Source organism: Leopardus geoffroyi, chromosome B1 (genome assembly GCF_018350155.1).
Source record: "Leopardus geoffroyi isolate Oge1 chromosome B1, O.geoffroyi_Oge1_pat1.0, whole genome shotgun sequence".
NCBI classification, from domain to species: Eukaryota; Metazoa; Chordata; class Mammalia; order Carnivora; family Felidae; genus Leopardus; species Leopardus geoffroyi.
Genome location: NC_059327.1, coordinates 44154916 through 44167057, shown reverse-complemented (window position 1 = coordinate 44167057; position 12142 = coordinate 44154916). Strand labels below are relative to the sequence as shown.

The following is a 12142-nucleotide window of genomic DNA, read 5'->3' as shown; positions in this document are numbered from 1 at the left end:
ATCAAAGACTCCTCCTCACAGCACAGTGGCTATGGCTCCCATTTTATGCTTCCAACAAAAGCTCTCAGTTTGCTTTACAGAAGACTGGGTGATAATCAGTAAAAGTCTTCATAAGTCAAAAAGGGCCTTCTAATTACTAAGAGGGCGATGCATTTCCTCTTGCCTGTCAAATACCAGTGTTTCATGGGTAACGACTCACTTTGATGTGTTTGTAAGGAGGGGGTTTTCTTGAGTTTTTTTCAATCTCAAGTGCTTCTTTGCTTTCTCTTTGTGCTTTCAATTCCTGGAAACGTTTTGCAGCTTCTTCCAGTGCTGCCAATAGGACAAAACAAAGTATATAAATAACAACAACAAAAAAAACCACACACAAAAAAACAAAAAACAAAGACTGTTAGGAGAGCAGTTTTGCATTGCTTTCCCAATGCCCTGAATCTGGCCTGGGGTGTTCTTTTTAAAATTATTCTGGAAATAACCATTTTCCACCAGGATAGGATAACACTGAAATAGGACATAACTCGTTTATAGCTGAACACTGTGCTCTGCGTAAGCCATTGCCTTAGAGAAGAGGTCCTACTTCAATAATCAGAGGCTTCCAAGTAAAGCAAAAAAATAGCCAACCAACCAAAAAAACCCAGCTTTTTATCTCGTACTAGATTTAAATTCCTTGTACTCTTACCCAGAAAGTCAAACTTCCGGGAAACTTGTTGCAAAAACACTTATAAGGCGCTTCATGGGAAGCTTTTACTACTCTTCTGTGGCAAAGGTGCCTCACTGGATTAAGAAGACTATTTCCAAAATAATCTCTATGTTTGTAGAAAGATCACTGAAGATACTCTTTTCATACAGACGGCAGAGTCTACCATACTGAAATGTATTTTTCTAACTGATTGGATAAGATGTGCTCTAATGTGATTGGATACTTCTGGATGCTGGATTGTAACACCTGGTGAAAGTTCTCTAATACCAGGAACATGTCAAGTGCAAGTGAGGAGACACAGAGAAATCAACCACTGAGTCTTGGTTTTGAGCCACTGTAAACATCATCCAACTTACCTTTTTTGAAGGTCTTGTTAATACTAGTCTGTCCCTCAGCAAAACTTTTGTCTCCTTCAACATAAGGGAACACTCTGCCCTGGTGTACCCAATAGTAGTCATGAGAACCAAAGAAGAACACAGGGAAGTCCCCCAAGTCATGCTTAAGGCCCTGGATGTTCAGTGGCACAGACCTGGGATTGCAGATCTCTGCTGGCCACCATCTGAAAACAAAAGCAATTTTAGATCAATCAAGACACTGAAAAATCATACCATTCTTTACATGGCTGGCATGAGGGAGAAAAAAGGTTTTGTACTTTCACATTGGGCTCTCTGCTGTCAGTGCAAAGCCCACTTGGGATCCTGTCCCCCCCTGCTTACACATGCTCTCTTTCAAAAATAAACATTAAAAAAATTAATAAAAAAAACATATTGATCAGTGAACTAATGAAATAGTGAACACAGACTAAACCAACTAGACCCTAAACTCCCCATCTAGTTTTTTTTCCTTTAAAAATTAATACATGATACAAAGGAATATCATGAACATATAAGTTATAAAGCATAACAACTAAAAGTAACAACTCATTACCCAACTTAAGAATTAGAATTTACCAATACTATTCCAAAACCAATTTCAATCCTAGAAAAGTTATGTGTTCCTCCAAATTTGACAATCTTAGTAGTAAGATTGTCTTTCAAGGTATAAAAGTTGATTTCTAGTAGTCAAGGGAACCATTTGAGAATAAACTGATGCTATAGTGAAGAATGACCACTCCACTCAAATGAACATTTTCTTCCCTCTAATCAACCAGAGTAAATAGTTTTTGGTCAAATGTACTAGGTTTATGTCAGTGTGTATTTCAGAATCTAATTCATCCTACATCATAACAAATGTGGGATGTGGAACAGAATGAAAACATAACTGAATGAAAACAGGCAATGGCTGAATAGCATAGCGATCACTAAATGGAAATCATCTGTGAGGTACATATGACAGTTTCTAACAATTGGGCAAGTCAAGAATTGAAGAGGTAAGTTTTGGTAGTATATAGAATAATCAGTATGAACAGTAAATATACAAAAACTTAAATTTTTTTTCAGTCTGTGTGCAAGTTGGGGAGGGGCAGAGAGAGAGGAAGACAGGACCTGCAGTGGGCTCTGTGCTGACAGCAGTGAGCCTGATGTGGGGCTCAGACTCATGAACCATGAGATCATGACCTGAGCCAAGGTGGGACACTTAACTGACTGAGCCACCCAGGTGCCCCTACGCTGTTTTAGCTATTTCTTATCCAGGAATGTCTTATCTATTAATTGTCAAACTTGCACTCCTGCCCACCCTGGAATGATACAGATTTTTAATTATAAAAAGCAGTGTGTGTTTAAAAGTTAAAACAATGCAGAAATGTGTAACAGAAAAACTTAAAATTACTCCCTTTAAAAATATTTTTATGTTTTACTTATTTTTGAGAGAGAGAGAGAGAGAGAGAGCGAGAGAGCGAGAGAGAGAGCGCACGAGCAGGGGAGGGACAGAGAGAGAGGGAGACACAGAATCTGAAGACAGGTTCCAGGCTCTGAGCTAGCTGTCAGCACAGAGCCAGCACAGGGCTTGAACTCACGAACTGCATGATCATGACCTGAGCCAAAGTCAGACGCTTAACCAACTGAGCCACTCAGGCGCCCCATAAATGACACCCTTTTAAAATCTTATGCCTTATACTATTAACATCTGATGTTTTTCTTTCTGGGTCTGAAAAACATATCTAGATCTACATTTTTTTTTAACTATATAAACACATGGAAAGATAATGTATATGCTCTTTCACATGCTGTCTAAATTCAACTATACACCCTGGATATCATCTCATGTTACTATGGAGATGAGCATTACCCCTTTACGGATATGGATACACTATAATTTATTTGAGAAATCCCTCACTGACTGAGCATTTTGGTTATTTCAAATTTTTGCAATTAAAAATAATACTTTAATGAATACCCCTATAAATACATTTTTTCCTGTTTGTCCAGTTTTTTTCCTTAAATAAATTCCTTAAAAGAGAAGAGCTGAATCAAAAGGTGGACACTGTTACAATTTAATATGTGATGCAAGACTGCCCTGTGGGGGCACTCCTTTTCCCTTGCCCTCCCTAGCCAAAAACTTATTACTCTTAAATCTTTGACAATCTGTTAACTGGAAAAAAACAAAAACAAAAATGAAATAAAAAACCTCTTTGTCCTTAACATATACTTATTTTTAGTAAGGCTCAGCATTTTTTACATATTTATTTTCTATTTGTTCTTCTTTGGCAACCTGGCTCTTTCTCTTCTTTGCTCCCTGTTCTAGGTAAGGTATTTGTCTTTTCTTATTAAAGTAGAAGTAAAAATACCTCCCCTTGGTTTGACATTTGCCTTCTGAAACTTTGTATTTGTTGCCATATAGTATAAAATTACTTATGTATTCAACTGCCAAGTTTTTTTGGGGGGGTTTCTGTCATATGTTAAAAAAAATAGTGTGTGTGGTGGGGGGGGGATCACGTCTCAATCTCAAGGCCCCTCATATCTCAGCTAAAATAAAATTTTAAAGTTAAATAGGTAAGGGGCTCCTGGGTAGCTCAGTTGGTTAAGCGTCTGACTCTTGATTTCAGCTCAGGTTATGATCTCGCTGTCCGTCAGATTGAGCCCCATGTTAGGCTCTGCGCTAGGTGTGGAGGCTGCTTAAGATTCTCCCTCTCCCTTTGCCCCAACCCTACTTGCTAGTGTGTGCACATACACACACTCTACCCGCACCCCCCCCACACACACAAAGTTAAATAGGTAAGTAAGCAAGCAGCATATTTAAAATTCAGAGAAAATGACATAGCCCTTGCTAAAAAAAATTACAATGTTTGAAATCCTACAGAAATATATTTTACTTAGCATTCTGAAAAGTGGACCATTATTGTGCCCTCTTGAACAGTACCTATTTTCTCAGTAAATGATAAACATATGTCTCAAAATGTAGAATGTAGAGTTTTTAAAAATATATCACTATTCCTATTCAATGAAGGCTTGTTAAAGACAGGCTTCTATTTTCTAAGTTCATTTATTTTGAGAGGGGGAGAAAGAGCACATGTGCATGCTCGAGCAGGGGGAGGGGTGGAGAGAGGAGAGAAGAAGAGAGAGAGAGAGAATCTCAAGCTGTCAGCACAGAGCCTGAGGCACAGAGCTCAGCACAGAGCCTGTCAGCACAGAGCCTGAGGCAGGGCTCCATTCCATGACCCTGGGACTATGACCTGAGCCAGAATCAAGAGTCAGATGCTCAACCGACTGAGCCACCTACGCGCCCCAAAGACAGGCTTCTTTTTTTTTTTATGTTTATTTATTTCTGAGACAGAGAGAGAGAATGAGCAGGGTAGGAGCAGAGAGAGAGGGAGACACAGAATCCAAAGCAGGCTCCAGGCTCTGAGCTGTCAGCACAGAGCCCGACGCGGGGCTCAAACTCACAAACCGTGAGATCATCACCTGAGCTGAAGTCGGTCGCTCAACCGACTGAGTCACCCAGGCACCCCAAGACAGGCTTCTTAAAAGGAGAAAGTTTTATTAATATAATGGCAATCACACATACTTCTTCATTCTCTTAAGAACTAAAAGCTCTTCATGAAATAATTTCTCTCTTTAAATTCTAAAGAGCTCTCTTCTTGCACTCAGTTTAAACCTTCTAGCAGAAACTGAAATGGGCCAGATTTAGGGGTAAAGAGAACTATTTTGGCCAGGATATAAATTCTTTTATTTTATTAGAAATCAATAAAAATGAATTAGGACACAAAGAATACATGTTCCACTATCTATATAAGACCTTTTATTCCAAAATCTAGTAGTACATAGTTCATTAGTGTAAAATTACTTTCAACTTAAAAACAAGGGTTGCCTGGGCGGCTCAGTTGATTAAGCAACCAACTCTTGATTGAACTCAGGTCATGATCTCGAAGTTTGTGAGATTGAGCCCTGGGTCGGGCTCTGTGCTGGGCACGTAGCCAGCTTGGGATTCTCTATCTCTCTCCCATTTGATCACGCACCCACACACACACTCACTCTCTCTCTCTCTCAAAAAGAATAAACATTTTACAAAAATAAGGGAGGAGCCTAGTGTCTCCTCTTAAAAAAGAAAAACTGAAAAACAAGTCAAAGAACCAATCTAAAAGAAAAAAAAATCCAACAATAACCCAACCTTCCCAAATTGGCTTCTAAAAGCCAAATCAAAATAGATTTCTTTTCTCTTTCTTTTTTTTAAGGAAGTAGCTCTGTGTTGTTCTACCTATCTCCTAGCCAGTTTGTATATAGATTATGAACCTATGTCTGAACAATCATTGAATACTTCCTTTTTGTCCTGGAAAAACTTGCCTGTAATTTCCCAATTTGACCCAAACAATCTGCTTGTAATGTAGTTTCTTGCCAGCTTTACAGTCATTACAATTCCAGCAGCCTTCTGGCATTTCTATGCTCAGGCATTCTGGGTGGAAGGAAGCCGGGCACGATTCACAGCAGAGCAATCTTCCACCTTGAAACAAATAAACAGTCTTAATAACTAAGAAGAGAGGAAAGAGAAAAAGAAAGAGAAAAGAGAAAGTTATCTTTTAAGTGCATCAAATTTGACTCAAATTGGGGGAAAATAAAGGGATTGAGTCAGCTCTATAGTGATGGATTAAAATAGAAAACAAATTAACAGATTTAGCTACTTCAGTCCCTTTTCAGGGCTTCAGGGGCCAGAAACTCAAAACTTTTGAGTGGTATGAAGACCATTACTGTAGTCTTTACAGTAATGTGGGCAATTGAGGCATCCGCTTAGCATGCAGCTAAAACTCTTAACAGATGCATGGAATCTTTGAGTAGATTTGAGAGCAGATTTTCAAAGAAATATGTAGCAACTTACTTTCTTTTCTCCTTGAGAGTTAAGAAAGCATGCAATGGTCATCTTGTATTTTAATCCAGTGCCATAGTTACCTAAATCCCTTTATAATAAAATTAGCAAGAATGAAAATAACCAATAGGTTGACCAGTAGTTTTTTCTTTCCATAAAAAAATGCAAAAAAACAAAGGATTGAACTTTCTCAAATTGGTGATTACATTATCATTTAACTTTCCAGCAAAAATAAAGAAAGTCAAAAACAGGCTATACAGCAGTGGTTTGCAACTTTTTCATCGCCAAGGATCTCCTTTCTCTTCTTCAGGGACCCATGTTTCCAAACATTTTATCAACCAATAAACCCCCGAAACAAACAAACAAAAAAACCAATCCTAAACCAAAAAAACAGAATCAAAACCCCTGTTAAAAGGTAACAATTTCTCCTGTTTTTATTAACCAAAGAAATATGTAACTGGCAATCAGAGCTTCTGATCCCAATAACAAAACTATCACATTAAGTTGTTCAAATCATAGCCAAATAGAAAGAAATGAATGCAGCCTTATTTTGTGCAAATGTGTGATTCTGTTAGATTTTCTGAAATATTAAACATAGTTAAAAAATTGTTTATATAAGTTTTTCTGACTTCACATTGAGAACCACTGCTTTATAGCATAAAACTAAGTAAATGTCACTGTGGAATAAGTACCACACACAAGGAGATCCCTCTCCAGGTTCCCTGGCAAAATCCTCTCCTTTGAAATACACAAAATGATCTCTGGATTAAGACCAAGACAAGTACAGCAAACAAAACAAAAGGATATTTTTTAATGCAAAAATATAAAAGAGATTTGGGGGGAGATTAGGTATTTCTAAAAGGTATTTCAACAAGTGACAGAGAAGGATGTTAACCACTGAAGATGAAATATAATAAAGACATTTACTGCAAAAAAAAAAAAAAAAAATTGTGTTGGAAAATCAGGCCCATAACCTGATTGTACTGAGGTTTAATATCTCATAAGCAAAAGGTTAAGAGCCCTCTACACAACTTTATGAAATCACACGCTCTAACCTTTTGAGGGTTTGCTATCAATTTTCCAGAAAATCTTTTCTTCCTGTAGACTTTCAAACTTCTAACTGATTAACATAAAAACAAAAAGAAAATCTATATACAATCAGTGATGAAATAAATTACTATATTTCCTCTGCTTAAAAGCTTTTACTTCAGTCATTAAGATTTTTTCCTTTGTCTGCAGATCTCAATGTGGATTAATTGCTCCAATTCTCCAACCTACAGATTAGCTGCCTGAGTGCTCTTAGCCTAGGTAGGGGGTTCGGTAAGTTTAAAATAAAAATGAGATAACTGATTTCTCCATCAGAAAGGAATTACCAATAGGGAGAGCAGACTTTGCAAACAGCTTTAGGGGACATGTGATCATTAGAGCTGATGTGGAAAAGTCAGGCTGGCCATTTTTAACATTATGGAATAGTCCTCAATTTAAAGTGTTATTTCAGAGGAAATACAGATCCAGAATCGTCAATGAAAATCATCACGATTTTTTGACAAAAAATACACAAGAAAAATGAAAATATGAACAATCCACCTTGGTGCTATGCAAGAAAACTGCTTTAGGATGCAAGAAGAAGATGTGGTTCAAGCTAAGCAAACAGAGGGCTCAAAATAATTTCAATTCATGTCAAGGTCAATACTGAGTACCAAAAACAAAGTAAGAAACAATTGAATTAATCTAATTTTATAAAAGCGCCTGTAGGAAATAAGGCATTTCCTAAAATGAATGCCTCGGGTAATTTTATTGCATTATGGAGTTAGCCAGACCTACGTCCATGTTTGTTTCAGAAGTAGATGGTATCACCAGTAAGGTGACATACTCTGACTTCAGTGTAAAAACAAACAAACAAAACGAGCAAGCCAATACTCTCTCCAACCTACTTTTCCATAGGTTCTAATCAACCTGCTTAATTACATATTTTTTAGTCTTGGGTTGCCACTTCAGATGTCTGACAAAGAGCAAAGATACATCATCAAGCAGGCAACATAAAGAATGGGGAAAAAAAAAACCCTATTTCAAATATACCTAGTATTTTAGGTATGAATCAAATTTCCTTTAAAGATTCTGAACTTGGCTCCCCAATCATAATGGGAATGTATACAGGAAAGGCCTTTACCTTCAAGGTTATTCATTTTACCCTCTGGGATAAGACCTCCCAAAATAATATAGTACAGTTAAACTACTTTTTCCTTTTTTACAAGCAGGCTATGTAAAGTTAAATATAAGATTTGCTTTTATAGATTAAATTATTAGGGAGAATATAAATATACATTTAGTTCTTGATTCTCTGTGGATAAATTATCCATAAGTAATTCTTCAGTTGAGCTGGACTGCCTTTCAATATCCAGTATTTGGGATAAACTACCCCAACTGCCCACCAAAGTCTCCTAAGAGAAGGGCAACTAGTTTTCATAGTATCTTAACAAAAACATTTAAGAAACAAAAGGACAAAATGTAGCCTAAAATCAAAATTTTAAGTACCAATATCTTGGCTTCCCTTTTTTAATAACCTATCCTGGTTTTTTAGTTGAAAGTTCATGATAATTTATATCACGTCCATTCTATTCTAACATGAATGGTAGTTCTCCATCAGGCAGAAGAGAAAGAGCCCTTAGAATCTTTCTATATTAAGCAAAATCCTACTCAGTCTTTCAATTTTAATAACCCACAGATAGATGGAATGTGTGAGAATTTATTCAACGAGAAGTAAGAATTTGCAATAATGGAATTATTTTAAGCCCTTTTTAATAATGTTGCAGCCATATGAAGACACAGTCACAACCACCAAGGTAGAATTTACCAAAAGCAACAGATAGTGCTTGACAGGCATACATTTCCCCCCTTCATTTAAAGAGAAAAAAAAAAGGAAATGCAAAAATAAAAAGCAAGAGATAAACTATTTTGATTATTACCTTTCTCACATTTCTTTTTGGAAGCTGACGAAGAAGGAATCATAGGTAATTTCATCAACTCTGCACGATTTGATTCATTCAGTAGGTAGTGGGACTTATAGGCATATGAACTGAACATGGGGTCTGAATGGTCCTGAACTATCAGCCCTATACGAAACAAACAGAAAGAGATGAGCTGCAATGAAACTACCCATGATTCCATGAGGGTAAAAAATAAACCAACACCTATAATGTAGCTGTGCTAAAAGTTGGGGGGAAAATGAGAATATGAAGAAAAAGAAAAAACTGACAGAAAAGGCTTGCCAGAGTTATTAAAGGGAGTTTGAGCTACTTGGTTTCTTATCCCGTAAAAACCTACACACCCAGAAGAAAACCACAAATTAATTTGAAGATGTAAACTGCAGTTGATGTCACACTTAAAACCTGCTATGATACACAAAGCTACACTCCTTAATATTTAGAAATTCTGTGATGACAATCCAAAGAACAAAATGACATATCACTTAATAGCAAGTAAGAGTTATTTACATAACATAGTAGAAACACTGATCTACCTTCAATGTATCAAGTAACACTGAAAGGCAGAATTGAGTCTCTCTTCTTCTCTAGTCCTTTTTCTGCCAGATAATGAAGCTGTTCTCTATCAGTATGATAACATGATTTTAAAGGAGCCAGGACTTGTTGAACTTCACTAAGGTAATGCAAACCATTTACATTTTTTCCCCCTGCCATGACATAAAGTAATTACCAACCTAAGGGTTTATAAGATAGTTCTTTTGATCTACTAACCCAGTTATCCTATTTGGAAGGAAACAGATCTCCTCTAACCCACCTGTGACACCCTCCTATCCTCTTCCCCTTGTTGAGTTCACTATAGGCCACTCTTAACCTAGGTGAGTGTGAGACCAGGAAACATTGCTCTGTTTGGTTACTAGACAGTTTATAATGATCTGAGGACTTTGCAATAAGGATCATGACAGCCGTTTTATAGAGATCATTTTGAGAAGAGTCAAGAGTTTTGTTTTTAAAAGGGTTACCATTTATTTTTGCCATGGGTGTTATCTTCATTTGGTGCTACCTACTACATTGAGAAAGAGTCAAGACCTACCTCTGATCTGGGGGACAGAATGGAACTTAAAACTGCTAATTGGCAATAGTATAAAAATCTTCTAATAAAAGTTATATAATGTCAAATGAATTTCATAGGTTTAATAGAGAGAAGCAGGGTAGTATAAAAATCATGGGCTTTGAAATGAGACAGATCAGGTACAAATGCAAGTCCCTCTATTTAACAATTTCTATGACCTTCAGGTAAATTATGGAATCTGGGCTTCAGTGTTCTCATCTACATAAAATGGGGAAATAACTTCTTAGGGCAACTGTGACCATTCAGATGGTATCTGGTAGAGTTTGATTTACAGATGCAAAAAAAAAAAAATTGCTATTATTATTAAAATGAAAAGAAAACCCTAGTCTACCTTCTCCATTATAAATTACCATCACAAAGAAAGGCATAGAACGTTAAGTAACTTTTATTTTATACCCCCCCCCCAGATGAAAGGAAATGCTAGGACTGAACATTTCCTATGGTGCCATGAGGGGAGGGAAGGAGCAATGTTCCTCTACACCTTGAAACATTTCTAAAAATATTTCTAGATATTTCAGTCCTTAAGAATTAGCTGAATTATTTTAAACAACCAATAATCATGAACTAAGAGAAAAATCCTTCATGAGGAGGGAAAAACTCTGTATAAGGCAAGAAACAAAAGCAAAACAAAGCTTTCTAATACCAAAACAAACACAATTAAAACCTTTTATGTGTGAATTTATTACATTTAGGCCTCTTTAAACAAGGAGACCTGGGGCGCCTGGGTGGCTCAGTGGGTTATATGGTTATACTAACTCCAGATTTGGCCTCAGGTCATGACCTTGAGGTTTCTGAGTTCAAGCTCCACATAAGGCTCTCCACTGATGGTGCGGAGCCTTGCTTGGGATTCTGTCTCTGCCCTTCTCCTGTTCTCCTGTTCTTGCCCATGCGAGCTTTCTCTCTCTCTAAATAAGCACTAAAAACATTTTTTTTTTTTAAAAAGGAGACCTCTATAAATACTGATGAAAGAACTCATATCATTTACTTGTGAAAACTTTTGACTTCAGCCTTCTCAAATCCCAACATCTCATCTATTTTTTTTTTCCAATATATGAAATTTATTGTCAAATTGGTTTCCATACAACACCCAGTGCTCATCCCAAAAGGTGCCCTCCTCAATACCCATCACCCACCCTCCCCTCCCTCCCACCCATCTGATCTATTTTGAGTAAGTTTCTGTAAAATGCTAAAAAGGAAAATGAAAGTTTGTTTACTGCACAGTTTCTTAGTTCAAATATTTGGGAATTAAATAATCTTGATTATACAGGCATATAAATATAGTATATCTTTCAGAATAACTGTCAAATTGATAAGATACAAATACAGATCCAGTATTTCCATTATCTCAAGCTTTTTTTTAATCAAGGCATCTGAAGTTAAACTTAAAATGGGTAGAATCCCTATAAAGCTAGGTTCCTTGACAATGGCCATTTTCTACCTATCTTACATTGAAAATACCTGTTTTAAAGGTTTCCCAATTATTGAATGAAATAGAGCAAAAGAAAGTATTGGTTAATATACTGACGGTAACTGATTCAGAATGTACTCCAAAGTAAGCCGGCATGAGAGTTATAAACTTGATACTTAAAATGTTGGCTCAGTTATACACACTCACACACACACACCCCTGTAAACGTGAGTAATAGTAAGTGCCTAGCAAGGTAGAATAAAATATTTACAAAGTGACAGAGACTTCATGCTATCACTGACACTCATCTGTTTAAAGCCTCTAAAGCTAGCCATTCAACTGATAATTCAGTATTTCCATACTACCATTACTTTCTTAGGGATGGGGAGATGGAAAAGACACCAATGGTGACTTTTTATTTCTTTTGACTATTTGAATCCTTTCTGCCACTTGTTAACTATGTGGCACAAAACATTGCAGACTTCCTCCTCCAGGCACCAGCCAGGTTTCAGAGCAGGATACAGCTGTAATTGCTCCCCTAAATAAAGACACAAGGCTTCCCCAGTAAGGGCAAACAGCCCCAGGGATTTAGCACACACTGGGGCAAACTGAACTGAAAGCCTACATACAATGGGCTGCCACCAGGAGGACAGCCATTCATTTAACCTTTTACTGCCCACCTCCTCTGG

At 37.0% G+C, this 12142-nt stretch overlaps 1 protein-coding gene across 6 annotated transcripts in view; it reads right to left on the bottom strand.

The window, feature by feature from the left end:
* The window catches only part of NSD3 (nuclear receptor binding SET domain protein 3), a 117296-nt gene that overhangs the window by 17130 nt on the left and 88024 nt on the right, over window positions 1–12142 (bottom strand). For 3 of the 6 annotated variants that reach the window (XM_045460155.1, XM_045460173.1, XM_045460199.1), the window contains 4 exons: window positions 8899–9045; window positions 5416–5599; window positions 1054–1256; window positions 200–312 (listed from right to left, as the gene is read on the bottom strand). In XM_045460155.1, coding sequence (XP_045316111.1) covers window positions 200–312; window positions 1054–1256; window positions 5416–5599; window positions 8899–9045 — 647 coding nt within the window. The remainder of the gene's footprint in view (window positions 1–199; window positions 313–1053; window positions 1257–5415; window positions 5600–8898; window positions 9046–12142) is intronic. The other 3 variants (XM_045460164.1, XM_045460179.1, XM_045460189.1) reach the window with 2 other exon arrangements.